Consider the following 26,811-nt stretch of genomic DNA (forward strand, 5'->3'; position numbering starts at 1 on the left):
GAAGTTTAAAAAATCTCAGTTTAATTTCCACAGTCTGTAGGGTAGAGAATACAGGCCACATTTTATTTTATACACACAAAATAAAAACAATGAGTAATATGTTAGCTTTCATGGGGGGTGAAAACCATAAACCTTAATCTAAAAGGCTGCATCTGCATCAGCGTAATCTGATGATTCTCTACCAATTTCATTTACAGAATGCCTCTATATCAAGTCATTATTCACTTTCATGCCCCCACATGGGAAGTGGTAGGGGAATATTTGTAGGAATACAATTTATTGTCTGCACCTCCACTTAGAAGTAGCTGTATAGAAAGAGAGAAAAATACATAAAAACATAAGTACAGTTATTCCATATAATAGCTAAGCCTAAACAATTATTCCATATAATAGCTAAGCCTAAATAACCACTAATAATTTGCTTAAAAAAACAAAACAAAACAGCTAACTAAAGAACCCAAGCTTCTTCAACAGAAATAAAAATATGGCCAATTAAGTACTCTACTTCTAATAATATTCTTTTATAGTATTTAGAAATTACAGATGAGCAGTTAACTGACATTGAACATTAGCACTTATAGGGACCACTTACAGAAAATTTCACTACTATTTGGGTTGAGTACCCCTAATTCAAAAATCTGCAATTTGGGCTGGGGAGGTAGCTCAGAGAAGAGGGAGGACCTGGGTTCAATCCCCAGTACTAAAACAAATCAAAAGCAGAAATCTATACTTCAGAATACTCCAAAATCCATGTTTTGAGCACAAACATGATGCCACAAGTGGAAAATTCTGCACCTGACCTCATGTGATAGGTCACAGACAAAACAGGCATACCAAAATACATTGTATAAAATTACCTTCAGGATATATATATATGTATATATATATATGAAATAAAAAACGAATTCTGTGTTTAGACTGTGTCCCATTTCCAGGATAACTCATTTATGTGCAGATATTCCAAAATCTGAAAAAAATCTGAACTTTGAAATGCTTTTGGCAGCAGGCATTTCAGATACTCAGCCTGTATGATGATACAGGACACTAAAACATCAAAAATGATCATTTGAATTTGGTTGAGGGACAGTATGCTATTGTACTTTCTACGAAGCTTTTGTCAAGATATGTAATAAAATAGTTTGAAAATTGATACAGTTTTCCTTACTTAAGAAAAACAAAAGGTTTTAAAGGACAGTGCATTAATTGTTTGCAAATGGATATTGCAAATTATTGAAGTTGCCCTGGGACCTGTATTTAGAAAGAATTCTTAGGCAATAAGACATTATGTGTATACATACAAAATTAAATGGTAATTCTTTAAACACGTTTTATAATTCATATTTATTACATAGGATTTTTGTGACTAGTAAATACTTTGATCCAGTTAGTCTGAAATAGTGAATTTATGGACTTAAAATCTCTCATTAAGAATCTCATGAGAAGGGCTGGAGCTGTGGCTCAGTGGTAGAGCGCTTGCCTAGCATGAATGAGGCCCTGGGTTCGATCCTCAGCACCACATAAAAATAAACAAATAAAATAAAGGTATTCTGTCCACCTACAACTACAAAAAAGTTTTTAAAAAAGACTCATGAGAGGAGCTGGGGTTGTAGCTCAGTAGTAAAGTGCTTATCTGGCACATGTGAGGCACTGGGTTCGATCCTCAGCACCACATAAAAATAAATAAATAAAATAAAGGTGTTGTGTCCATTAAAACTAAAAAAAATAAAGATACTCATGAGAGAAAAGAAATTGCTTCAAAATTTCAAATTTTACTATTATCAGAAAACAAAATAGTTCCTTGAGATGTGAGGTTTTTTTATTGTGGAACAAAATTATAAAATGATATACACTGAAACTAATAACTTTATAAACACAAATACCATATTTATTCTAATAATATAGTCTCCTTTTCACCAAGTAACTAATGAATTCTTACCCCTGTGTCTGTCCAGTCCACACTTAGAACCTTATCTTCATGAGCAGCCAGATCATAGAGAGGAGCCTTACAACTAAAAGAGTAAAATATTAACATGCTATATATATTCACAGGATTAAAACAAACATTTATGAATAATCACACTTTCCTGAAAATTTTACAGGATTTACCATCCTTGCCTGAATAACCATTTAATCTGAGTCTTAACTCAACCACCTTTACTATTTTTCCTGTATAATCAGCAGACTACAGAGATTTATTACAACAAATATATTCAGGAAAAATATTATTTAGTTTTAAAGATTATTCATAATTAGGCCCATTTCACACTTCCTTCACTATTTTTCTTTTATACCCAAATCGTGGCTTTGTTGTTTTTTTTTTTAATATTTATTTTTTAGTTATAGGTGGACACAGTGTCTTTATTTTACTTTATATGGTGCTGAGGATCAAATCCAGTGCCTCACACATGCTAAGCGAGCACTTTACCTCTGAGCCACAACCCCAGCCCCAAATCGTGGCTTTGTATACACTTTATCTAGTCATTTCTACCCTGATAACTTCTATATTTATATTTTTAGCCCAAACTTCTCCCTTGAGCTACACATGTATATCCAATTGCCTGACAGTTGGATGGGCACAAAAAATTTAAAACAACAAATCAAAACTTCTGATTTTCCCTCATATATCAATTAATTGTTCTATCCTTTTCCACCATGGTTAAGTGGCACCATCAATCACCTAACTGCTTAGGCAGAAAATGAGAGCATTATCCTGATTCCAATCTTCACATTGAATCCATAAGATAGTAATCCTGCCTGAGCCATCCTCAACATACACCTAGTACCCAGTTATTTATCTGTAATGCTGCCACCACAGTTCAAGTCACAATTATCTGTGTCTTGAATTATGATAGCCTCTCTGCTTTCATTCTTGCTCCCTTGCTCAAAACCCTCCAAAGCATTCCAATCACATTTAAAATAAAATCCAAACTCAATACCATGTTTTAGCAGGTCACCACTAGCTGCTTCATGTCCTGCCACTCTCCTCTTTGCTTACTTTACTCCATCAACACTGGCCTTCTTGCTATTTTGCCAATATGCCAAGATTCTTCCACCTTATCTGTTGTTCCCTCTGCTGTGATATGTGCATGGTTCATTCCTTCCCACTATTAGCTCACTACTGCAATATCAGAGGGATCCTCCCCCAAGAAGTGTTCCTTTACTCAGCTACTTTCTTCATAGAACTTACTACTATCATCAGAAATTATGTTAACTGCAATGTAAAATGTTTAAAATGAATATAATAGCTTCTAGGTGTTAACAGGTCATGTATCATAAAACAGTATTATAATATATTACAAAGCAGATTTAAGGCCAAAAACAACAACACACAAACAGGCATTTAGTTAATGCATCTTTTCTACTTGTAAAGACATGTAAATAAGTTCTGTATGCAGTTTTTTTGGAGTGCGCTCGCTCATGCTCGCTCTCTCTTTCATGCTCGCTGTCTCTCTCTCTCCCTCTCTATTATTATTATTATTATTATCATAGCACTAGCCTATAAGTAAAGAAATATACCTTTAACACATAATTATCTTTATATTTTTAATTTTTCTATTAACATAATTTATATTAAGGTTCAAGACAATCTTTCTAAACTATTTTTTCCTGTTTTATAACAAAGTCAGAAAGATAGATTATAAACTGATTTTTGTATTTTTTGATAAAAGATAAAGCAACATGGCATTAGTTTTTTTCAGAATGCTAAAAAACAACATACTAAAAATCCTTTGATTCTAGCTTTTTTAAATATCAGTATTTTTTAATATTAGGTAGTAAAACCAAGAGCTTTTTTTCCTAACCCTTCCAGGCAGTTTTTTTTCATTTTATAATAGTAACTGATATCTTTGGTTTATCTAGAATAAAAGCACTTACCTTCTTGTATCCCACAGCTTGACAATGTTATCTAAAGAGCCTGAAATCAGCTGCTGTTCATGAGTAGGAGACCACTTTACGGCTGTGACCCAGCCTGTGTGTGAGGTCAGGGATAGTGACACCAAAGAACCATCTGAACAAAGCAAAAAAGATAACAAGTACTAAATTTTAGAACAGAAAAGTAGGCAGAACCTAAAAAATATTTGGAGAAATCCTTTTTTTTTTTTTTTTAACATGCCCTAATATTTATACCACTCACCTTTGGTTCGGGGATCCCACAGTCTTATATGCCTATCTGTGCTTCCAGAAGCTAAACGTTTACAAAGTGGAGAATAGGAAATACAGTTAAACACTTTATTTCCTGTCTGAAAAGGAAAAGAAAAGTACACTTGACTATGATAGACTAAAAGTAAGCATTTCTAGAAGTTTTTGTCACTTAAAATATCAAAGTTAATCAGAGGAGTACCGAAATCCTTACCAAAGTTGACTTAAGACCGCCAGATTCAACATCCCATACTTTAATTGTGTGGTCCCAAGATGCACTGCAGATTTCTTCAGCATCTGACCAGAGTACTGAGGAAATTGCTTCTGTATGGCCAGAGAGGGTCACCATGGGAGTCTAGAAATGGAAGATCACCCCCCAAAAAGGGAATAGCATTTTCATTTCAGAGTAATTAGAACAATAGTAGTAGTTATTAACTTCCAAAGCCATATGCCAGGTATTTTTACCAGGTGTTTTAGTTTTGATATCCTGCTCTATTTCTTCTTTGTAACAATCCTCCAAGGTGGATATATCTGTTCTTATTTTATACATGAAGATACTGAAACTGAAATAATTGCCCAACATGATACAGCTTATAAGTGGCAGACTTGAGTTTAAACCCAAATATATTGTATTCTGACTCTTCCTCATCTGTTCTACTTTTCATTTTAAGCAGTATTAATATTAACACTAATTTAACTCTCTCAATGAATAAACATAATATTAAAGTCCTGTCCCCAAATGGCCCTGAACTGACCCAGTCTTTCCTCTCTTCTCCTATCCTGTAGTTCTCAGAATAACAGTAGAATATGCTGGGAATGTAACATCCTGAGATATGGATGGACTGACCAGAACAGCCTGGGCTCAGTTCCAGCCCCCCCTAGAAACAGGATGTCCTTCAAAGCATTGCCCAGTAGGTCTCATGACCTGTGGATATAAACCCCAAGTGTTGCTGCTTTTTGGGATTCGTCACTGTGGTGAAAGTGGGGCACACTGTTAAGACTCCATCTACCCCGGGCAGCTTTCTTGGGAGATTGACTCACAATGGATCCTAGGCTTCTGTTGGCCCTTGCTGCTTCTTTGTAAGTGATAAAATCTATTTCATGTAACTTGTGGCATGTGAATGTGTTCTGTCTCACTGGACTAAAGCAATCAGTAAAACTGCAGTGGATGGAAGTGTATAAACTCTTACTTCTAGTGGCTAGCATAGTGATGATCTTTACTGTCCTCTATGCAGTGGGGTTGGGGGGGGGGCTTCCTCGGTTGGGATCTGTTATTAATGAACCTGCTTCACAGTTAGTGAAAAAAATTTTCAGGTCAGAAAGACCTAGGTCTGAGTTGAGGTGCTGCCAATTTCTACATGACTCCTCCAGGTAAATTAATCTCAAAACATTCTTGGCACTCCACTTCCTCAGCATCTTTAAATCCTATTTGTTTTGTTTGTTTGATACCAAGCATTGAACTCAAGGTCTGCTTAACCACTAAGCCAAATCCCCATCCCTTTTTATTTTTTATTTTGAGACAGGGTCTCACTAAGTTGCTTAGAACCTTGCTAAATTGCTGAGGCTGGCCTCAAACTTGGGATTCTACTGCCTCAGGCTCCTGAACTGCTGGGATTATAGACATGTGCCATCACACCCAGAAGTTCCATTGTTTAATCTTTAAATGATGTCCATTAATGAGTACTCCAAAATCTCTAATGTCTTTTCCAAATTAAAACCCCCAAATTACGTATAGAGCCTATAAGGAATATGTGAGAAAGACAAAAAGAATTCTGGAGTGGGAGGCAGTCGGTCTCCTTTTGTAACTGTTATAGTTAGATTTCTTAAATATAACCTCGTCTGTAACTGGAAGGGTTATGCTAGATCAGGAAATAGACTTTATTAGTAAAATGCCAGAAAATAAATATTTTAGACTTTGCCAGCTACATGCAGTTTCTGTTGCATATTGTTATTTATTTTTATAATCCCTTAAAAATGTAAAAAACATTTTTATAGCACTATAATATAAAAAGAAGTATACATAATATAAAAAATAAACCCAAAATGGTTGTTGGGCTGTGTTTGTCAATTCCTGGACCAATTATACAAATATTGCTTTTCTGGCTCTAAAATTTTCCTAAAAAAAGTAAAGGAACCTGATAAAGAAGTAGGAATAAGAAAGATAATCAGAAGCTTATAGGATAGAAAATGACAAGGTAGAAAGAAACAACAGGTAAACTATAAATAATAAGCTATCCCATTCTTAGATGGTAAGTCAAAAGAAAGGAAAACTTATGTTCACATAGAAACCTGAACATAAAAAATATTATACTGTTTTATTCATAACTACCTACCTGGAAAACAACCCAACTATCCTTCAACTTACGAATGATTAAACCAACTGTGGTATATCCATATAACAGAATCCTACTCCACATCTAAAAGGGACAAACCAATGATACCCTCAACAATATGAGTGAGTCTCAACTACCTTATATGTTAAACAAAAAGGGCTAATATAAAAGACTATGCACTTTGTTATTCTACTTCTGTGACATTCTAGAAAACTTGTAAAAACAGAGAATAGATCAATGGTAGTGAGGGTATGGAGGTGAAACTACAAAGGGGCAACATGAATTTTGTTGGATGAGAGACCCTTCTGTATCTTGGTTGTATGACTGATCAAAAGCCAAGAGCTGGGTTGGGTAGTAGCTCAGTGGTATAGTGCTTGCCTGCACCTGTAAGGCACCGGGTTTAATCCTCAGCACCACATAAGGAAAAAAAAAAAAAAGCCAAGAGCTATAACCAAAAGAGCATGTTTTATTTTCACTCTGTAATTTTTTTAAAGAAGAAAAGTCAATATTGGTGTTATTACTATAAACAAAGAGAAGCAGAATAGTACCAGAGGGAAAAAAGAATTATAAAGGAAGAAATTTTATGTTAATATATGAAGCAAATGACAACTAAATGATTGACAACATTATTCATATTAATACAATTCAGGTACTGGAACAGAATGCAGAGGTGACTTTCAATATATGTCTTATTTTTTAAAAATCCAAAGTTTTCTATAATTTCTAATTACAGCAACATTTTCACTACAAAAATTAGCACTTTTCTGGCATTATTTCAAACAATAAATTATGAATACATGTATTTAAGCCCTATAGAAAGCTAAATGAAAAACTGAATATACTATTATTTCTCTCAAATGAACAATGGAAGCAATTTTATAAATGCATTCCTCTAAAAATAAAAGGTATTAACACAAGGCAGTGAGTGATATAAAATATCTGTAATTCATACATTCATTAAAGAACATGAGTCTAGAATATATAAAGAACTCTTAAAAATTTAGAAAAAGATAGACAATATACTTCTTTTATTTTTAAATTTTTTTTCTTAGTTGTAGTCAGACACAATACCTTTATTTTATTTATTTTTATGTGGTGCTAAGGATGGAACCCAGGGCCTCGCACGTGCTAGGCAAGCGTTCTACTGCTGAGCCACAATCCCAACCCCAATAAACTTCTTTTAAATGGGCCAAAAGATGAACAAACGTTTCACATTTAAATATCAAAAGGCTAGGGTTTAAATTAAGTTCCACTAAACATCACCAAAAAATGGGTAAAATAATACACTTTTCTTTATTTATTTTATTAGCTACACATGACATTACAATGATCTTGGCAATTCATACATTTGAATAAATTGGGGTATAATTTCTCATTTTTCTGATTAATAATACACTTTTCAAAAAGTAAGTTAATGTGTAGCCAAGTGTAGAGGGTTGCACCTGTAGTCCTAGCTACTAAAGTGAGTTAATATATGTATATGTTACATGGTAAAATAGTCATGGCATTGACCATATCAAGTGCTGGTGGGAATATGGAGTAATTTGAACTTTCATTTACTGTTAAATGAAGTGAAAATTGACATAGCCCATTTTGGAAAACTTTTTGACAGTATCAAACATGCAGAAAGCCAAATATTTGCATACCTTGTGTGACCCAGCAATTCTACTTCTGCACAGTGATCACACACATAATCCCAAAGCCAAGTATAAAAACTTTCTTAGCAGATTTATTCATTGTAGCCTCAAATTGGAAATCAACCAAATGTCCATCAAAAGAAGAATTTAAAAATTGTGGTATATGAAATTTAAAAATAGGTAAAACTAAGATGGTATATGTCAGAGGTGATTATCTTTCAGTGTCTATTGACTGTGAGGTAGACTAGAGGGAATTTTCCGGGTGCTGGTAATTCTCCATATTTTGATGTAAGTAGTGATTACTTGGGTATGTACCTTTGTAAAAATTAATTGAGGTGTACATTTAAGCTGTACACTTTACTACATGAATGTCAAACTTAAAAAGAAAGGGAACAAACCTACCTTTTCAATAAGGAATTTTTATAACTTAAGAAATCTTTTTCTACTCAGATACATTCCTTAGAGATTTGATCAGAGAAATACATCAATAGAAATTACCACTGAATGCACTATTTAATTGGTACAGCACTTCCAGCTTTAATTTGTCCTACAAGAGTAAGGAAAATAAGTACTTGCCAGATCTTTCCTTTTGCAATTCAGCAGTATATTTTTAAATGTATTAAGAAGTTCTTCATTACTACTTTCAGTTGGAACCAGTGAGTGTATTGTTTATTGCATCTTAATGAGTTTGATGAATCATTTATGATCAACTTCATTTCTCATTTTCAACAATATTTGTAAGATATCTTATTGGTGACTACAGAAATAAAGTGCAAATATGTGCTTGATTACTGCACATTCATTATAAATATTAGAAAATAAATGAGAAATGTTTTCCTAAACCTTGCTCAGTATTTTCTTCTCATTAAGTATATAAAAACAAAGTAGATCACATTATGACACATATCTTCATAACAAAATAGAATGAATTAAGGATCTGGATGAAAAGTCAAACTCATGGAAGCAAGAGCAGACCTGTGATTATCAGGGGCTGAAGTATAGGAGAAATTGGGAAAAGTTGGTCAAATGGTAAAAATTTTCACTTATGAGGTGAACAAGTTCTGTGAATCTAGTGTATAGCAAGGGTGATGATATATTACTGTGTGCGCGCGCGCGTGTGTGTGTAACCATTATTTTACACATTCTGAATGTAGTCAACCTTTATTTGTAAATTGAACATTTTTTTAAGTAAAACAAAATCTGGATGAACTGTTCAAAATCTGGATGAACAGTTCAATTTAATGGGATCTAAAAACTAAATGATAGAGGCAATTTCCAAATTAAACTCCTAGTGAATTAGGAGATATGACTTGCATCCTTAGTAGGAATTATATCCTTACTATGTGAAATAAATAATATTGAAGTCAGGTAATTAGTTGCTTCACTTAACTCTAGTGCAAGATTTAAAAACAAAAGATCCTAATTCAGAGTGTACCATGAAATCAATTACAATAGCTCTATAATCCGCCTACCAAGCTGTAAGCCTAACTCAATGCTACAAAATTCCATGATTCAGATAAATGTAGCAATAGTACAAGGTTTATAAGAAAAATTTACAAATTTACTGAAAGAAAGCTTAATGTTTTTCACCTACTGAAAGCAATCATCTTTTTTTTTTTTCTAGTAGGTTTATAAAGTGAAGAAGATAAAACAAAAGAAAATACAAATAGGAAATGCTGTTCAATTACCACATATTTATTAAGACAGATCTAAGAAATTACAGTCAGTTCTACTACTTACCCTTGTTAGCCCCAATTGTTCTGTTTTCTGTTTCTTTCTTGGTCTATTTGTGGATTCCTCCATTTCATCTTCTTCATCTGTGGGGACTGCATCAGAGAGAACAAGATTTAATATTGGAAAAACGTTGTCAATATTAATTACAAACTGTTTGAAAGAATTTTTTGCATCTCTGGGTATACAGTTTTTCAGTATTATCTAAGTTCATTAGGAAAAGGATTTTTTTTTTTTAATCATTTTGGGAAACAGGAAATTATACATTAAAAAAAATACCTGGATTACTAATATCCAAAAATAAGAATAAGATCACCATTATGAAAAGAAATCACTTTACCATAGCTATGAAAAATTACTTACTATTAGTTCTAGGAGTTACAACCAGATTGTACTTACATTACACAGGAAGTACTAAGATAAACAATGTTAAAATGAGATACATTCAACTATAATGCACCAATGAAAAAATGTGGGGAAAAAATGGACATACATTTCAGTCATCTTTATTCTCCTTGAGTATTTCATTTTTTTGAACAAGGAAAAGTGATACATAGTTATTTTTTGTTTTGTTTTATTTTGGTGATACTGGGGTCAAGCCCAGGGACTCACATGTGCTAACTAGGCAAGTGTTCTACCACTTGATAACTATCATTATGACTGGTATGAGAAGAAATCTCACTATAGTTTTGATCTACATTTCCCTAATTGCTAATGAATGTTGAACATTTTTTCATGTATTTGTTGCCATTTGTATTTCTTTTTGAGAAATATCTGTTTAATTAATTTGCCATTTATTAATTGGGGCTTTTTTTGGTATAAAGTTTTTTGAGCTCTTCATATATTCCAGATATTAATCCTCTATCAGAAGAGTAGCTAGCAAAGATTTTCTCCCATTCTGTAGGTTCTTTCTTCACATTCCAAACTGTTTCCTTTGCTTTGCAAAAGCTTTTTAATTTGATGCTGTCACATTTATTAACTATTGGCATTATTTCCTGAATTTTAGGGGTCCTATTGAGAAAGTCAATGCCAGTGCCTAAGAGCTGGAGTGTTGAGCCTACATCTTTTTCTAGGAATTGCACAGATGGTCTAATTCTGAGGTTTTTGATCCATTTTGAGTTGATTTTTGTGCAGGGTAAGAGATAAGGGTCTAGTTTCATTCTTCTACATATGGACAACCACTTGTCCCAGCTCCATTTGTTAAAAAGGCTGTCATTTCTTCAATGTGTTTTTGGCACCTTTGTCAAGTATCAGATGAGTATAGATATGTGGCATCCCACTTATATTGGCATTCTACACAGATTTGTCTCCGTCATCTATTCCGTACCATGCGTCTGTTTCTGACAGTACCATGCAGTTTTTGTTACTACAGCTCTGCAGTATAGTTTGAAGTCAGGTATTATGATGCCTCCAATATTGCTTTTTTCGGCTTAAAATTGCTTTGGCTATTCTGAGTCTTTAGAATTCCAAATGAATTTTAGGAGTTCCTAGTTCTTCGAAGAATGTCAATTGTATTTTAATAGGGAGTGTATTGAATGTGAATATTTTATGGCCATTTTAACAATATTAATTTTGTCTATTCATGAACATGGGAGGTCTTCCCATGTTCTGTGATCTTCTTTAATTTCTTTCTTCAGTGTTCTATACTTGTTGTTGTAGAGGGCTTTCATCTCCTTGGTTAGATTTATTCCTAGTTTTTTTTGTTTTGTTTTTGACGCTATTGTGCATGGAATTGTATTCCCGATTTCCTTCTCAGGACATTGTTGTTGGTATACAGGAAAGCTGTTGATGTTTATATGCTGATTTTTTTTAACCTGCTACTTTGCTGAATTCATTTATTAACTCTAGAAGTCTTTTGGTGGAATGTTTTGGATCTTCTAAATGGTATCATCTGCAGAGAGTGATAATTTGACTTTTTCCTTTCCTATTTTTATCACTTTTATTTCCTTCTGTTGCCTAATTGCTCTGCTAGAATTTCTAGGAATATAGTAAATAGCAGTGGTGAGAGTAAAAATTCTTGTCTTGTCCCAGTTTTAAAGGAAATACTTTCAGTTTACCCCCATTTACTATGAGGTTGGCTTTGAGTTTTTCACACAGAACCTTTCTGATGTTTAGTAGGTTCCTTCTATACCTCGTTTCTTCAGTGTTTTTATCATGAATGGGTGCTGAATTTTGTCAAAGGTCTTCTCTGCATCTATTGTTCTTAATTCTGTTTATGTGATGAGTTACATTTATTGATTTGTATCAAACTATCTTTGCATCTCTGGAATAAAACCAACTTGGTAATAATGTATGAACTTAATATGTTGCTGAACATGATTCGCTAATATGTTAAGGAATTTTTGCATCTAAGTTCATCAGGGATATTGGTTTTCTTTCCTTCATGTGTCCTCATCTGGTTTTGGAATAAGAGTGTTACTGGCTTCATAGAATGAATTGGAAGTATTCCAACCCCTTCTGTTTCATGGAATAATGTGAGGTGTACTGGTATTAGTTCTTTTTTAAAGGCTTGATAGAATTCAGCTGAGAATCCACCTGGTCCCGGGCTTTTCTTTGTTGAACACAGTTGTTTTTTGTTGTGGTGCTGGGGATTCAACCCAGGGCCTTGTGCATGCAAGGCAAACATTCTACCACGTGAGCTATTTCCTCAGCCCCCTGGTTTTTGGTTTTTAAAAATCTTTGTTACATATCATCGGACAGGTAGCACACCCAGATTGAAAACTACAGATTTTAATGTTTTGTAACTCTAATGAATATTAATCTGCTTTCCCTAATGTGATTATAAACCCCTAAAAGTGATAGCTAACATACAATATCTCATTTATACAGCTCTATCAAAAAATACCACAAAAGGAAAAATTTCTAAACTAAACTGCTTTCTTCCTCAAATTTGTTTGCTTTCATCATTTTTATAAAATCTACTAAAATGGATCTTATACATAATTATTTAGAACTGGTTAAGTTTTTCTTGATTCCTCTTAATTCTGCTTTCTGAACGGTATGGAGGGTATTATGCTGTAAAACAGCAGTTCCCTCAGAAGTAATATTCTGGTCTTTTTACCTGTGCAATTAATAGTTCTAGTTACAAGATTTTAAAATACAAATATTTGGATGTGTGCTTTTCCTTTTTTTCTTCCCACCAGTATCTCTTATTATCATCAAGACATCGTCCTCTGAGTCTTTCCTCTCCTCCAACTGCTCCTTTTAATCTGTTTTCCAAGTAAGAATATTAACCTTGATATTACCAATTTCATTGAAAAAATTTTTTGTTAAAAAGTAGGGCTGGGGATGTGGCTCAAGTGGTAGCGCACTCGCCTGGCATGCATGTGGCCAGGGTTCGATCCTCAGCACCACATACAAACAAAGATGTTATGTCTGCCAAAAACTAAAAAAAAATAAATATTATTAAAAAAAAAAAGTAAACCAGAGGCTGGGGTTGTGGCTCAGTGGTATAGCCCTTGCCTGGCATGTGTGAGGCACTGGGCTCAATCCTCAGCACCACATAAAAAAAATAAACAAAATAAAGTTAAAAAAAAAACAAAAACAAAAAAACTACACAGAGATTTCATCTTTTTTTTTTTTTTAAAGTATACCAGCTTAACTAATAAATTCCTCTATCTCAAAAGTCACTATTTTTTTTTCTCTTTTTCTGCAGTTCTGGGATTGAACCTTGCAAATTGTAAGCAAGTGCTCTATCACTGAGCTACATCCCCAGACCATTCTTTTTAAAATGACTTAAAGTGAATAAAGGTTATTCAAAAGATATTTTTGTTTATTTCCATGTTTCTTAATAAGAGAACTGTGTGAGAATTAAAGTGATCATGTTCCACTGCACCACTGTTGATGCTTGGGGCAATTCAATCTTATCCAATAAATAAGGGAGAGATAGGGTAAAAAACAAAGTCTTAAAACACACAAAAATATTCTAATATGTCACTATAATATATTCCTTTATACATATCCTAAAAAACTCTGTTTATGTTTATGGCAAAACATGGTGTAATAAGTCCTCTCAATTGAATTCTTAAAACATTAATAAGTCAAAATAATAGGAATATTTAATTTACCTGTAGACCAGATCTTTAGCATCTTATCCCAGGAACCACTGCAAAACTGAACAGATAGAGATGAAGGGGAAAAACATGTGATAAAACTCATATTTGCCCTGTTTTTTCTGCTATTTGACTTGAAAACTGACTTTGCTTATTTAATCTCGGTGGAACACAGGCTTTGATATCCTTTACTACCATGGTATCATCTGCCCAGCTTCCTAGTCTCGTGGGACCTGCTGTATTCTTAGTCTCCACAGCAGTCAAGGGAGTTGCCATTATTATGTGCTCTGGTCGTGTTTACTTAGATCAGGGTGAGCAACTGACCTACACTGTACTAGTCATTTTTCCCCCATTTAGAAACTTTAAAAACCCCTATGTTCCAAGAACGGAAGTTTGTCTTTCTTCAGAGACAGAGAATATAGGATTATAAGACCTGGGAAATGTTTACTATCATGTGGAGAAAGCCAATTTTGGGCAAGAGAGAATAAAGTTGACTTAAGAAGACAAGAAGGTGAGGGTATGCTAGCCACATTCAGGCTTCCATTCCACTAGCTCCTGAGGCTTAAGTGCATCATCACCTTCCTAATGATATGGTGGTTCACTCTTGTTGGACATCATAGGTCCAATAAGCCTAAACCAGTTTATGATGAGTTTCTGCCTTTTATAGTCAAAAGTCAGTGTATGATTAATTCACCTAAATTTCAAGTCCATAACATGTAAACTTTCTGTATGGCTCAAAATGCAAAATCAAATCTTTACCTTTAAATGTATCAAATGTCCTCTGTTATTCTAACTGGCAAAGAAACATGGAAACACTCTTAAATCCAGAATACTTTTTTCTTTTTAAATATTTTTTTAGTTGTTGATGAACCTTTATTTTATTTATTTATATGTGGTGCTGAGGATTGAACCCAGTGCCTCACACATGCTAGGCAAATGTTCTACCACTGAGCCACAACCCCAGCCCAAATCCATAATACTTTATGTGGCTTAGGAAACTTTCAAATTTTAAAAGGGTTTTTAAAACCTCATAAGTCAATATAGTATTGCTCTTAGGTTTGTGTCCTTTTTAACTAACATTTACCATTTTGTCATGATAAAGAGTACATCAGCATTAATAGTAAAACAAACTTTCTTAACATTATTAATGTATGCTACAGCTCAGATTATTGTTTTAGGTATTTTAAATTGATGACAGCATTTAGTGTAGCTGATTAATTACTATGATTAAAGAAAGAAATTACTTGTTTAACTGACTTCTTAAGTATTTTACAGTTTATTTAAGGTTCTAAACCAGCGCTATCCAGGCTAGGGGAGAAATCTTATCTCTTATTGCATGAGTATTTGCTTAGGGTTTCAAATCATATTCTTTAGCCACTGATTGTTGGGAAAGTATATGAATTACGGGGAATTTATATAGAGAAAAAAAGTTTAGTAAAATGCTTAAATTCTACTTTAACAAAGTACTAATAACTTAGTAGTTACTTACTTTAGTTCCTGAGCTATCAACAGCTATAGAATCCACACTTCCAGCATGACCTCTGCAACAGTGTAGGGCTTTCACTTTGTTTTTCTCTACATTCCACTCCCACAAGAGAATGGTCTGATCCATAGAGGCACTCAGTAGTAAGCAAGACAAACTATCTGAAGAAAAGAGAACACAATAACAAGAAACAAATTAGTACAAAATTTATATAATCATGTTCTTAAACTGAAAAATTCAAAAATTTTTGGTGGATTTAAAATATGAATGCACATAGGAGGGTTTTAAAAGAAAGTTAATGTATACACCTATAATCTTAGAGACTTGGGAGACTAAGGCTGGAGGATCACAAATTTGAGGCCTGCCTCAGCAACTTAGTGAGATCCTGTCTCAAAATAAAAAAATTGAAAGTGTTGGGAATGTAGCTTCAATTTTAGTATTGCAAAAAGATAAAATAATGATAAAAATAAATTTAAAAAAATAAAGAAATCTAACATGGTATAAAAGGAAAGAATCTTTAAAATTAGAAGATATGCATTTAACACACTCAAGAAACTCAAAAATATATACTACCTAATATAATGTTAGAAAAGATTCACTGCCATCAATTTATGGACTTTTTTTTAAAAAATGTCCTTTTCTTCTTGAACCGTGTTTTTTTTTTTTTTTAAAAAAACACTGTGTTTTTGAAAGATCTTACAATAACTATGGCATGAAGCATTTCATACCCATTCTACTCTCCAGTCTTAACCTGCTCTGAAAATGGGATATTTCCAAATTCCTTTCTAGTATTCCTCTTAGTTTCAGCAAAAAGTCCTACCTTTTTTCACCCAGGCCACATCTTTTACAACGTCTGTATGTCCCACAACTGTCATTATTGACTTTCCTTCCAAGGACCAGATTCGAGAAGTCTTATCATAAGAACCAGTCAAGATCCTATAAAGAGGAAAAAAATTCTGTGAACTTAATAAAGAGGCTTTTTCAAGCTCTGAAAATCAGTTATGTTTCTATGGCAACTACAAAATAAATGGTGGAGATTATATTTTTAAATGGTTTTTATTTATTCATTATTTATTTGTTTGTTTATTTTAGTTGTCAATGGACCTTTATTTTATTTATTTACATGTGGTGCTGAGAATCAAACCCAGTGCCTCACACATACTAGGCAAGTGCTCTACCACTGAGCAACAACCCCAGCCCTTAAACGCTTTTTTAATATGAAGATTTTAAAATATATCAGATGTTATATTATATTTTAGAGTTTTCCTGACCTACTAATATAGCAACTGTGAAAACCCTATATTTCACTTTTATTATTATTGAAAATACTAGAAATCCCAGGGAAACTATGCAAATAGTTTATAAAGCCTAATAGTGCTTTGTAATTAACCAGTGAAAAGCATTAAAGAGATAAACAGGGCTGGAGATGTAGCTCAGTGGTAGAACATTTGCCTAGCATGTACAAGGCCCAGGATTCAATCCCAACACCACAAAAAGTAACAAAAGCAAGAAAAAATATTTAAAGTAAAATCAGTAAAAACATGGCTTTGTGTAATAATTCCAGAGACTCATTTTTAAAGGTAAGATCCTCCTATGATTCACTCTTGAGGTAGTCTTCTACAAGTAAGTTCATTACGGATTTACTCTGAGCCATCTATATTTTCTTACTTGACTCAACTGTGCCGACTGTAGCCCTAAATTTTCATGATCTGCATCTTCATGGTAGTAGGCCAGGAGATCTGTGGCTATGAAAGTTACTTTTCTTTTAGGAAATAAATTATATCCCTGGTCGTAAAAGCAACATACTCAAACCCAGTAAATTAAATACTTTAAGACACTTGACTTGTATAAAAAATAAAGGTCACACCTTGAAACAGAAAAGAAACCTACCAATAAATACCAGTTTTCTTTTTGAATACACTGAAGGCAAAGATCTTTCTGTCTGCTGTGATCACTGATACACATATAACAAACTTACTCTGACAAAGAACAGGGAGTTGGAAAAAATATTCATATAGTGGATTTAAAAAGACTTAAGAAAGTAAGAAAAGAGAAGAATATTCATCTATTAGTACCATTCCTCTGCTCCTTTAATTGAACTGATCCAGTCATCATGGAACATGCATTGCTCTGGCTGGGGTGCAGTGTATTTCTCCACATATTCTAGTTCCACAACCTCTTCCTAGTCAGCAAGAAACCAGAAACCAGAAATCAATTGGTGATTTGGTTTTAAAATATTACTATGAAGATAAAGGAACCCCCAACTTAATGTATCTCCTTCATGTTAGTCTTCTTTATAACCCAGAAAATTTGGAGCCACTGAAAGAGTAAAAAACTTTACAAACAGTGTGCTACGAATAATATTAAGAAATATATTTCTTAATATATATGGGGTTGTGGCTCAGCAGTAGAGCACTCACCTTGCACGTGCGAGACACTGGGTTCAATCCTCAGCACCACATAAAAATAAATAAGTGAAATAAAGGTATTGTGTCCACTACAACTAAAAAAATAAATATTAAAAAAAAAAAAGAAATAGCCTTGGAAAAATTATGCTAAATGTGGGTGGAAAAACATGAAAAAACTTCAAAATAAAAAAAGATAAAAGCCTACCATTTAATTGGTAGAGTTCCTATTTAGGATGTTGTAATAGTTCTAGAAATGGGCAGTGATGATGGTTGCATAATATTGTAAATGTACCTGATGCCACTAAATTGTGTACTTATATATTTTACCACAATTTTTCAAACCACAAAAATTGTAAAATCAATTGTAAATTATATATTCAATTATAAAAACAATATCAAGGAGGGACTGGGGTTGTAGCTCAGTGGTATAGCGCTTGCCTTGCACGTGTGAGGCACTGGGTTCAATCCTCAGCACCACATTAAAAGAAAAAATAAACAAACAAAATTATTAAAAAAAAATTCCTAAAAAAAAAAAAATACCAAGTCTGAAAATTAAAAGGGGAGGAAGCACAATAAATCACAATAACCTAACAGCCATAGTTTTTATATGTACAAAATTATTTTGTATTGCTGTATTAGTATAAATATATTTGCTACTCCATTTCTTGGCATTTCTTTCATAAATATGAAGAACAAGAACATGTTAATTCACCTGCATTTTCTTGAATAACATGTTCTTATAAGAGGTTTCAAAATTAAATATATAGAAACTGAAGTTCTGATTTCACAGAAGAAAACAATAATCAAAACAATCTTGGGGATTAGAGATAGATTCAGACTGCTTCTACAAGGAGTTGCAATATCTGATAATGCTTTAAGCAAAATACAGAAGGTAGTACTTGAACTTACTGATGAGATGTTCTCCAGTTCCATGTGTTTGAACAAGGGCATTCGCAAAAACTGGCCCTTGATAAGGAAATCAAACTCCACATGTTTGTGGAACTCTAAAGAAAATACAGAATAAAATTATTTGCATTCTTAAGGTCTGAAGTATTATTAATAGAGATATACAAGAATCCCCGAAATAAAAACATACACATTAACCCACTGTGGCCTGAGTTTCTCTAGAATTTCTTATAGCACATCAGACAAATGTATTTCAGTAAATCATGTGAATTTAAGAACAATAATACTTTGTTCTGTTGGTATAAGATTTTTCTTACTATTGCTGCTGTAATTGTTGTTGTTTTATTATTATGTTATTATTATCATCATTACTGGTATTGGGCACTGAAATTGCATCTTCAAGGTTTTCTTTAATGTGTTACACTATCACCTATGTAGCCAGTAAACTAGCCATACGTAAAGTTTGGTGAGATTTCTAGTTTCATTTTTTTGGCAAGATTATTCGTAGGCATGTATTTCCTCTGCATCATAGGAGGATGCACATAACATTTAGTTCTGTCTCTTTTTAAGATGTTATGATCCACCTTTGGACTCAGATGATGTCAGTTGGATCCAAAGCATCATAATGTGCCCTGTCAGCTATTAACCTACTTAATGGCCATAGCAGCTAATGGTAATCACACTTATATCCCTTGTTTCACTTGGAGTCAGGAACTAGTAATCTAATTCTATCATTCTTTCTATACTTGTTAGCTATAATCCTTCTAAAAGAAAAATTCCCTCATCAACTATTTGGTTTGCTGTGTTTTAAAAAATCTTAAATCTGAATCATTTGTATCTTCAACTCAAGAGCAGTTATTGACAATTATTCAATTTATATCATATAAAATTGTCATTTTATATATAAAAATGACAAATATTTAGTCTGTAAGTTCAGAAGTTTATAAATCAGAATTGTTATGCATTTACAATTAAAGTAAAGAACTGGATCAACTGCAAGTGCTACAAGAGGCCAGGAGTAATAGCACACTCCTGTAACCCCAGTGACTCGGAAAACAAGGCAAAAGGATCACAAGTTTGAGGCCAGCCTCAGCATGTTGTCAAGACCCTGTCTCAAAATAAAAAATAAAAAGGGCTAGGAATGTAGCTCAGTGGTAGAGCATTCCTGAGTTTAATCCCCAATACTGCAAGGAAGTAAACAAAAATGCTACGTGAGTATCTTTGAATCAGAACTGTAACTTGCTAGCAATAAATACATTACAGGCCCTGAATATCCCCAACTTAAAAAAAAGGCTGTTCAAAAACATCTTATCAAACTTCACAAAAAAATTATGGGACTACTTGAAGATGAAGAAGAGGCAAATATCAGGCATAGTTTATAACTCTTATCTACCCATTCTTCCAACTAAGGCATTCCTCTAATAGAAGAGCTGCTTTGCAGCATTGAAAACAACTGAATAAAAACATGCTTGCCTCTACATGGTACTACTTTGACAAATTTTGTTTTTAAAGATTACACTTTATGTGGCACAGTGGTAGTGCATTTGCCTGGCTTGTGTAAGGCACTGGGTTAGATTCTCAGCATCACATTACGAATAAATAAATAAATAAATAAATAAATAAAATAAAGGTTTGTCAACAACTAAGAAAATATTAAAAAAAGAACACTTTATTTTATTTTTCATTTTTTATGTTCAGTTTTCTGTTTTATGTAATGTTCCTTTACTTAAAAAAAAAAAAGAACATACTGAAAATTTCAAATGTATAAAAAAGTAGAGAACAATAAGCCCTTAAAGACTTATCATCCAACTTCAACAATTAACAACTCATAGGCAATCTTATTTCATCCATATTTTAATGCTCATTATGCAGCTTAACAGACAACTTATTAGTTCACATATGCTTAGTATTTATCTTTAAAATGTTTTTACTTGATATTCTTGTATGTAAGATTTTTTTTTTAAGACGGACACCATATCTTGACTTTATTTATTTTATTTATTTGTATGTGGTGCTAAGGATTGAACCCAGTGCCTCACACATGTGCGAGGTAAGCGCTCTACTGCTGAGCTATAACCCAGTCCCTATATCCATTACATTTGTATGACCTCTGAAAACACATACACACACAAATACCAGTATTATACTGGCATTTTATTATAACATAAAACAAATACTCAAATTCAGATACTTTTGTTTTGCTTTGCAGCTAAAGAGATGTGCAGCTTTGAGCTTCACTAGCAAGTGGGACCTAAGCACTGAGACACTTATTTTATGCCTACATAATCCACCCTCCATGTCATGGTGATACTGCCTTGAGTATCTCTGTATCACAACCAGTATACTAAAATCTTTATTCTTAAATTAAAACCACCTTACCTCCATATTGACTTAAAAAGCAAATTAAACAGAAATATTTTTTTTCCTGAGTATTTTTCTTTCAAAGTATCATGTAGCAGGAAAATCTGTATGTTACAATTTATATTACTGTTACAAAATTCATATATTGAGTCAAATAAATAAAAACGTATCTTAATGTAGCTATTAGTACTATGCCCTCTGAACTTCAAAAGCATATATACCTACCATTTTTGGCCTCCAGCAATTTATTGATGATGTTACTAAGGTCAGCAATTTCAGAGGTGGCAGGAATTGAGAAGGGAACATCATCTACCACATATCTATAAAAAGAAAACAATATGTGAAAATCAAGTCAACAAATATTTTAACAAGTGTGTATTTATTCATTCAACAAACATTTATTGGATAACTACCACACTGAGTAAACAAAATGAATGAAAATATGTCTATTCTCTAGTGAGGTTAAAGTCTGGTAATCAAATACAATTAGTTTTGTAAGAACAATGCTATAAATGATAATGGATGCAAAATGAGAGAATAAGAAGTGATAAGTCATTTCAATCCAAGAAAAGGAGTGGTGTTGCAAGGTCTGAAAGGATGCCTCAAAATCATTCTTAAGCCACATCTAGAAAAGTGATTTTTGCCAGAGGAGGGAGGAGTAGGCATGAAAAGTACACAAGAAAGTAGGGAGAAGAGCAAAACAATAGCTAGGAATTGTTTCTATATCAGAAAGTGTGATTTTGCTTTAGGCAGTGACCAAAGATAAGGCTATGCTAGTTTATGAAATAGCTTTTACTGTTTTGAAAACACAGCATCACTGTAGCAGTCCAAGTTACAGAATATCATCAGAATTTTGTTTAGCTAGATCTTTCTGGGTGTGCAGTGGAAACTGGATTAGAGGGGTGGGGATATAGCTCAATTGGGAAAGTGCTTGCCTGGCATGCCTAAGGCCCTGGGTTCAATCCCCAGCACCACAAAAAAATAAAATAAAAAAGAAACTGGATTAGAGGAACAAAGGAGAAGAAGCAGATTAGGAGACTCATAAGAAAGAATGTGGGAAAATATTTGCAAACATATATCTGATAAGAAGCTTGTAGCTAGAACATACTTAAAATTTGCAAATCTGTAATAAAAAGATAATTTAATTTTTTTTAAATTGGCAAAGGATTTGAATAGATGGTTTTCCATAGAATATATAAAAATGGCCAATAGGCTCAGAAAAGATGTTCACAGTTATCAGAGAAATGCAAATCAAACCATGAAGAAATATCACATGATACTAGGGTTGCTGGAGTGCAGCAGTCTGGCTGGGCACAAATAACCCGGAGGTCACGAGCCACTTGTAGATTCAAGCAGGAACGAACTTTATTCAAGAACCCAAGTGAACTCCCCGGGAAATCAACGGGGGAACTCCCCGGGAAATCAACGGGGAACTCTGCGAGAACTCAACGGGAACTCCCGAGGTAGCAGGAGCCGCCCTATTGCCGGACAGCAGAGGTCCATATACACAACTGAAACACAGCCTGCCCCAATCCAGCATCATCCAGTTACAGCAATCAGCCATCATCCCAATAATTATACACAGCTTAACTTAACCATCATCATCCGAATGGCTCGCTGGCGCTACACCTCAACCACTCCTTCTGGCAAAATGCCAGGTGCCATCCTGACTTGGTTGTGGCTCTCAACACTGGAGAAAAAAAAACAGCTAATAAAAGATACTGATAAGGTATGGAGAAACTGGAACCCTCATACATAGATGGTTGTAATGTAAAATAATGTAGCTGCTTTGGAAAACAGTCTGACAGTTTCTCAAAAAGTTAAATGTGGAATTACCAAATGAAAACATATGTTCACACAAAAACTTGTAAGTTAATGTTCGCATAAACACTATTCCTAATAGGTGGAAACAACCTAAATGTTTAACAAATGGACATGAATAAAAAATGTGATATATCAATACAATGGAATATTATTTGGTCCTAAGAAGGAAAACATACTATAGCATAGATGAACCATGAAAACAACATAGTAAGTGAAAGAAACCAGTCACAAAGACCATGTATTAGGTGGGGTGTGTAGCTCAGGGGTAGAGCTCTTGTCTAGCATTCTCTAGGCTTTAAGTTTAATTCCCAACACCTAAATAAATAAGCAAATAAGTAAATAATTCCATTTATAAAAAACATCCAGAATAGACAAATCTACAGAAACAAATAGTAGGTCTGTGTTTACCTAGTGGTTGGGGCTGGGATGGTAGGGCGGGGTGAGGATAGCTAAAGGGTGATGAACGTTGACAGAGGTGATGTGGCACAACTGCGAATATGATACTGCTGGTCCTCAAACTACCCTTGGAATAATAATACCTATATATTTACCATGTCCCAGAAAGCAGTTATTCCAAAAAGTAACAAAACATAGAATTAAAATTTTTGCTTCTTCCTTTTACTATTTTGATCAATAAAACAGGGAGGGAAGAATAATGTGATTCTCTTTTACACACGTGCATACACATATACAGTGAATGTGAATTTTATATGTGTGTGTGCATATACATGTGTGTGTGTGTATATGTATATACACACACACACGATATTTACCCATTTATTTCTTTGTTTAAAATACAGTGATCTATTATTATTTCTTACAACTTTCTGTGAATCAACAATTATCTCAATAAAAATGTCAATTAAAAAATACAATGGCAACTGAGCATGGAGGCGCACCCTGTAATCCCTGTGGCTCGGGAGGCTGAGGCAGGAGGATCATGAGTTCAAAGTCAGCCTCAGCAAAAGGAAAATGCTAAGCAACTCTGTCTCTAAATAAAATACAAAATAAGGCTGGGGATGTGGCTCAGTGGTTGAGTGCCCCTGAGTTCCATCCCTAGTACCCCCCCCAAAAAATAATAATAATGACAGTGGCTATGCTAGTGCATTATCACATTCCTTGAGAAATATTAAGGCTAAGTATATAAATTAATGTTCATTAATGATATGATTTATATATACTGTGAACAATATAAGAGTGAAAATGATTTAAAGGTTAACTCATAAAAGTTATAAACACTAAATCAAAGGTATAATCTTAATTCAAGAGGGAGATTTCTAAATTATGCCTGACATTAGCATAATACAACAAACATATGTATATACATATATATATCATTTATCATTAGCACCAGAAAAATTTGACCAACATTGTTGACTCAGTCAACCCAAGAAGTTTAAGACATGGTTTCTGCATTTAAGGGACTTACAATATTAATAGTGCAACATACACCACAAGGTAGTACATAAGTAGATTTCAAATATGTTCTACAAATCTAGGAATCATTGGTAAAAATCGCTTTGTACACACAGGCGCACACACACAAAAATCAATGGTAAATGTTTGTATATAAATGATATTTACACACACGTAAGTACATTTTATAAAAAGAGTATAGCATACAACACAATATACACTGAATTGACTTCAGTTCTACCAACCCTCTATTCAGAGATCCACTTTCTACCCTGGTTTATAAAAGCATTTTCTATCACCTACTTAAAAAGAAAATAAAAAACAAGGAAGAACAGTAGAAGAAAGAGACCAAGGGGAAGGAGGAGGGGAGAGAAAGGGGAAATAATGGAGAATGATATCGGGCAAATTATATTTTTATATTGTGTGCATGAAGAAATAATGTAACAACGAATCTCACCACTAGGTACCATTATAATACATCAATTAGAAATATAAGGGGAAAAAGGCAGTTATGTTTTCAGAAGCTGTGAAACACCACTAGCAGCCAGCTTGTAACGACACGGCCCTTTTGTTCACTGTTCAAATTATGCATATGGTGTGCATCATTCAGAAAGCAAACCCGAAGCCCTTCAGTTTTCTCCATACACAATTCAAATTATATGGAGCCCAGGAAGCGAGCAGGAAGGAGGTGATCTTGGAGACCCTCTGAGAGGTTCCTGAGAAACCCTTGCAAGGCATCACTTCTGAGGAGACCAGGGGCTCAAGTTAGGAGAACAGCAGGAACAAAGGGAAAAAACGGTGGCGGGGAGTAGCTGACAGCAAAGACAATGACAATCAGGGAAAAACAAGAACACAAGGTCGTGCCTGGGAAAGAGGCTAGTCCCGACGGCTGGGCCGCTTACTTACTTCTTGTTGTCAGTGTAGAAGCGTGTCTGGAGCTGAGCCATGGCGAGAAGACTTGCCCTCGAAAACGTATGAGTTAGCAGTCAAACAAGAGGTGCTCTTTAACCTCTTAATACTACAAAAAGAGATAATTAAAATTAGTCTGCACGGGTAGGCGAGAACTGCGGTTCAAGCCTGATTTCGGCTTTCTTCCCCCGGGTTTCCTCAGCAGAAGGCACCACGAGGTTCACCTTCCACACAGGCCCAGCCCGCAAACATCAAATACCTATTCCTAGATTTAGGAATCACCGATTGATAAAGCACAGTCTTAAAAGCAGAGTGCCCCCTTAATCTTTTTTTAGATTTCTTCCCATACCTGTAGGCTGTGATCGATTAGGAAGCTTGAGAAATTTCCAACTCAAATCTGTATTTTAAAATAAAACACTATCGTTAGACTGGATACTTCAAACGCAATTGTGAGATACTACAATTCCCAGGAAGCAGCGCGTCTGAAACGCTGTGACCACTGGGAACTGTAGTCTTGTTACGCTGTATCAAGATCTCTTATTTGCATTAAATCCTCCTGACTCCAGCCAGATGTTTATTAAACTTCCTCTAGTTGACTAAGGTCTTGCCAAGTTCCTTTTCTTATGTAAGTTCTGAACCACAACCTGACCCACCCATGACTTTTCCCGAGTTCTCACCACTAGCCTCGGGTTCGCCAAGGCGGAAATACGAAAAAAATAACGTTCTGAAAAGAAACCCGCGACGGTGGCCGATAGTGGTCTCACCGCGTGGGACAGCACTGCACCTCCCAGAGAGGTGCGCCTGCGCATTGTGCTGGTCTCCATGGCGGGGCCTCGGAGCCAAGACGAGGTTGAGTAGACTCGTTTTGAATTTTCTCCCCCTCTGCTCCGGCGGACTTCCCTCCTCGCCTTGTGGGGCTTTCGGCGGCGGCAGGGCTGGGGAACTAGAGGTTTGGCAGAGTCATCTGCGCTGACGGACTGGATGCTACCTCCCAACCCCCCTTTCTACCTCCTCGCGTCACCTCCTGACCCGCCCGGGCTGGTAGCAACTGCCGGCCCCCGCCCCTGCCGCAGCCGGGCACTGACGGCGCCCTTCATTCTCTTTCTCGGGGCTTTTTCCGGGCCCTCCTAGCTAGGCCCACTACCACGGGCCCGGGAGGGGGCTCGCGGGCCCCAGGGAGGCAGACTGGAGAAGGAGGAGGTTAGGTGTCTTGAGGGTTGCAAAGCCCCAAAACGAGCCATCACTGCCAAGGACCCGCGCCCCTTTGGCGGGAGCGCCCTGCGCGTGGTCTCCCACGCTCTCTTGCGTCCGGCTTTTAAGCGTCTCCCCTCCCCACTTTCTCAGCCTTTTTGTACCTTGTGTTTAGAAGAAGAAAAGCTTCTGCCCACACCTTCTACCCCTGGCTTTTTTACTTTTTGTTTTGAAGTTACCCAAAGCCTTGACTTGGTCGCAATGATCCCAGTAATTACTCTAGTTCAATATAGTTGTTTCTCTGAGGTAGGCTGGATGGAGATGATACTCTCCAGTTCCCAAAGTCACATTTTAAGGCATTCGCCAGCAAAGCTCCAAGAGGGGGTCTTCAAGAGAGAACAGTTTAGGATCAGGCAGAACTGG

At 34.9% G+C, this 26,811-nt stretch overlaps 2 protein-coding genes and 1 long non-coding RNA gene across 7 annotated transcripts in view; 2 read left to right on the forward strand and 1 right to left on the reverse strand.

Moving 5' to 3' along the window:
- On the reverse strand, positions 1-25,701 carry Wdr12 (WD repeat domain 12). 2 transcript variants are annotated; one of them, XM_046463036.2, is made up of 14 exons: positions 25,547-25,701; positions 25,195-25,306; positions 21,274-21,368; positions 18,691-18,785; positions 17,449-17,555; positions 16,194-16,309; positions 15,380-15,534; positions 13,906-13,951; positions 9,848-9,933; positions 4,352-4,492; positions 4,133-4,238; positions 3,874-4,006; positions 1,937-2,009; positions 1-305 (listed from the first exon to the last, which is right to left on the reverse strand). In XM_046463036.2, exons 2-14 carry the CDS (start codon positions 25,233-25,235, stop codon positions 228-230), a joined length of 1,272 nt encoding a protein of 423 aa, XP_046318992.1. In that variant the 5' UTR covers positions 25,236-25,306; positions 25,547-25,701; the 3' UTR covers positions 1-227. The 2 variants fall into 2 exon arrangements, with proteins under 2 accessions (XP_046318992.1, XP_058434199.1); XM_058578216.1 differs by lacking the exon at positions 25,547-25,701 and having other exon boundaries at positions 25,195-25,427.
- Positions 4,506-21,109, forward strand: LOC131424050 (uncharacterized). The gene is made up of 2 exons (XR_009226456.1): positions 4,506-5,217; positions 20,897-21,109. It is a non-coding gene; the product is annotated as an uncharacterized LOC131424050 (long non-coding RNA).
- Positions 25,702-25,961: 260 nt separating the features above from the next.
- Positions 25,962-26,811, forward strand: part of Carf (calcium responsive transcription factor) — a 54,433-nt gene continuing 53,583 nt past the window's right edge. For all 4 annotated transcript variants that reach the window (XM_046463030.2, XM_058578209.1, XM_058578210.1 and 1 more), the window contains exon 1: positions 25,962-26,046. The gene's annotated coding sequence lies outside the window, so the exon portion shown is untranslated. The remainder of the gene's footprint in view (positions 26,047-26,811) is intronic.

This window comes from Marmota monax, unplaced genomic scaffold, assembly GCF_021218885.2.
Source record: "Marmota monax isolate L192 unplaced genomic scaffold, Marmota_monax_Labrador192_F-V1.1 WCK01_AAM20220418_F8-fsc00095, whole genome shotgun sequence".
Taxonomy (NCBI): domain Eukaryota; kingdom Metazoa; phylum Chordata; class Mammalia; order Rodentia; family Sciuridae; genus Marmota; species Marmota monax.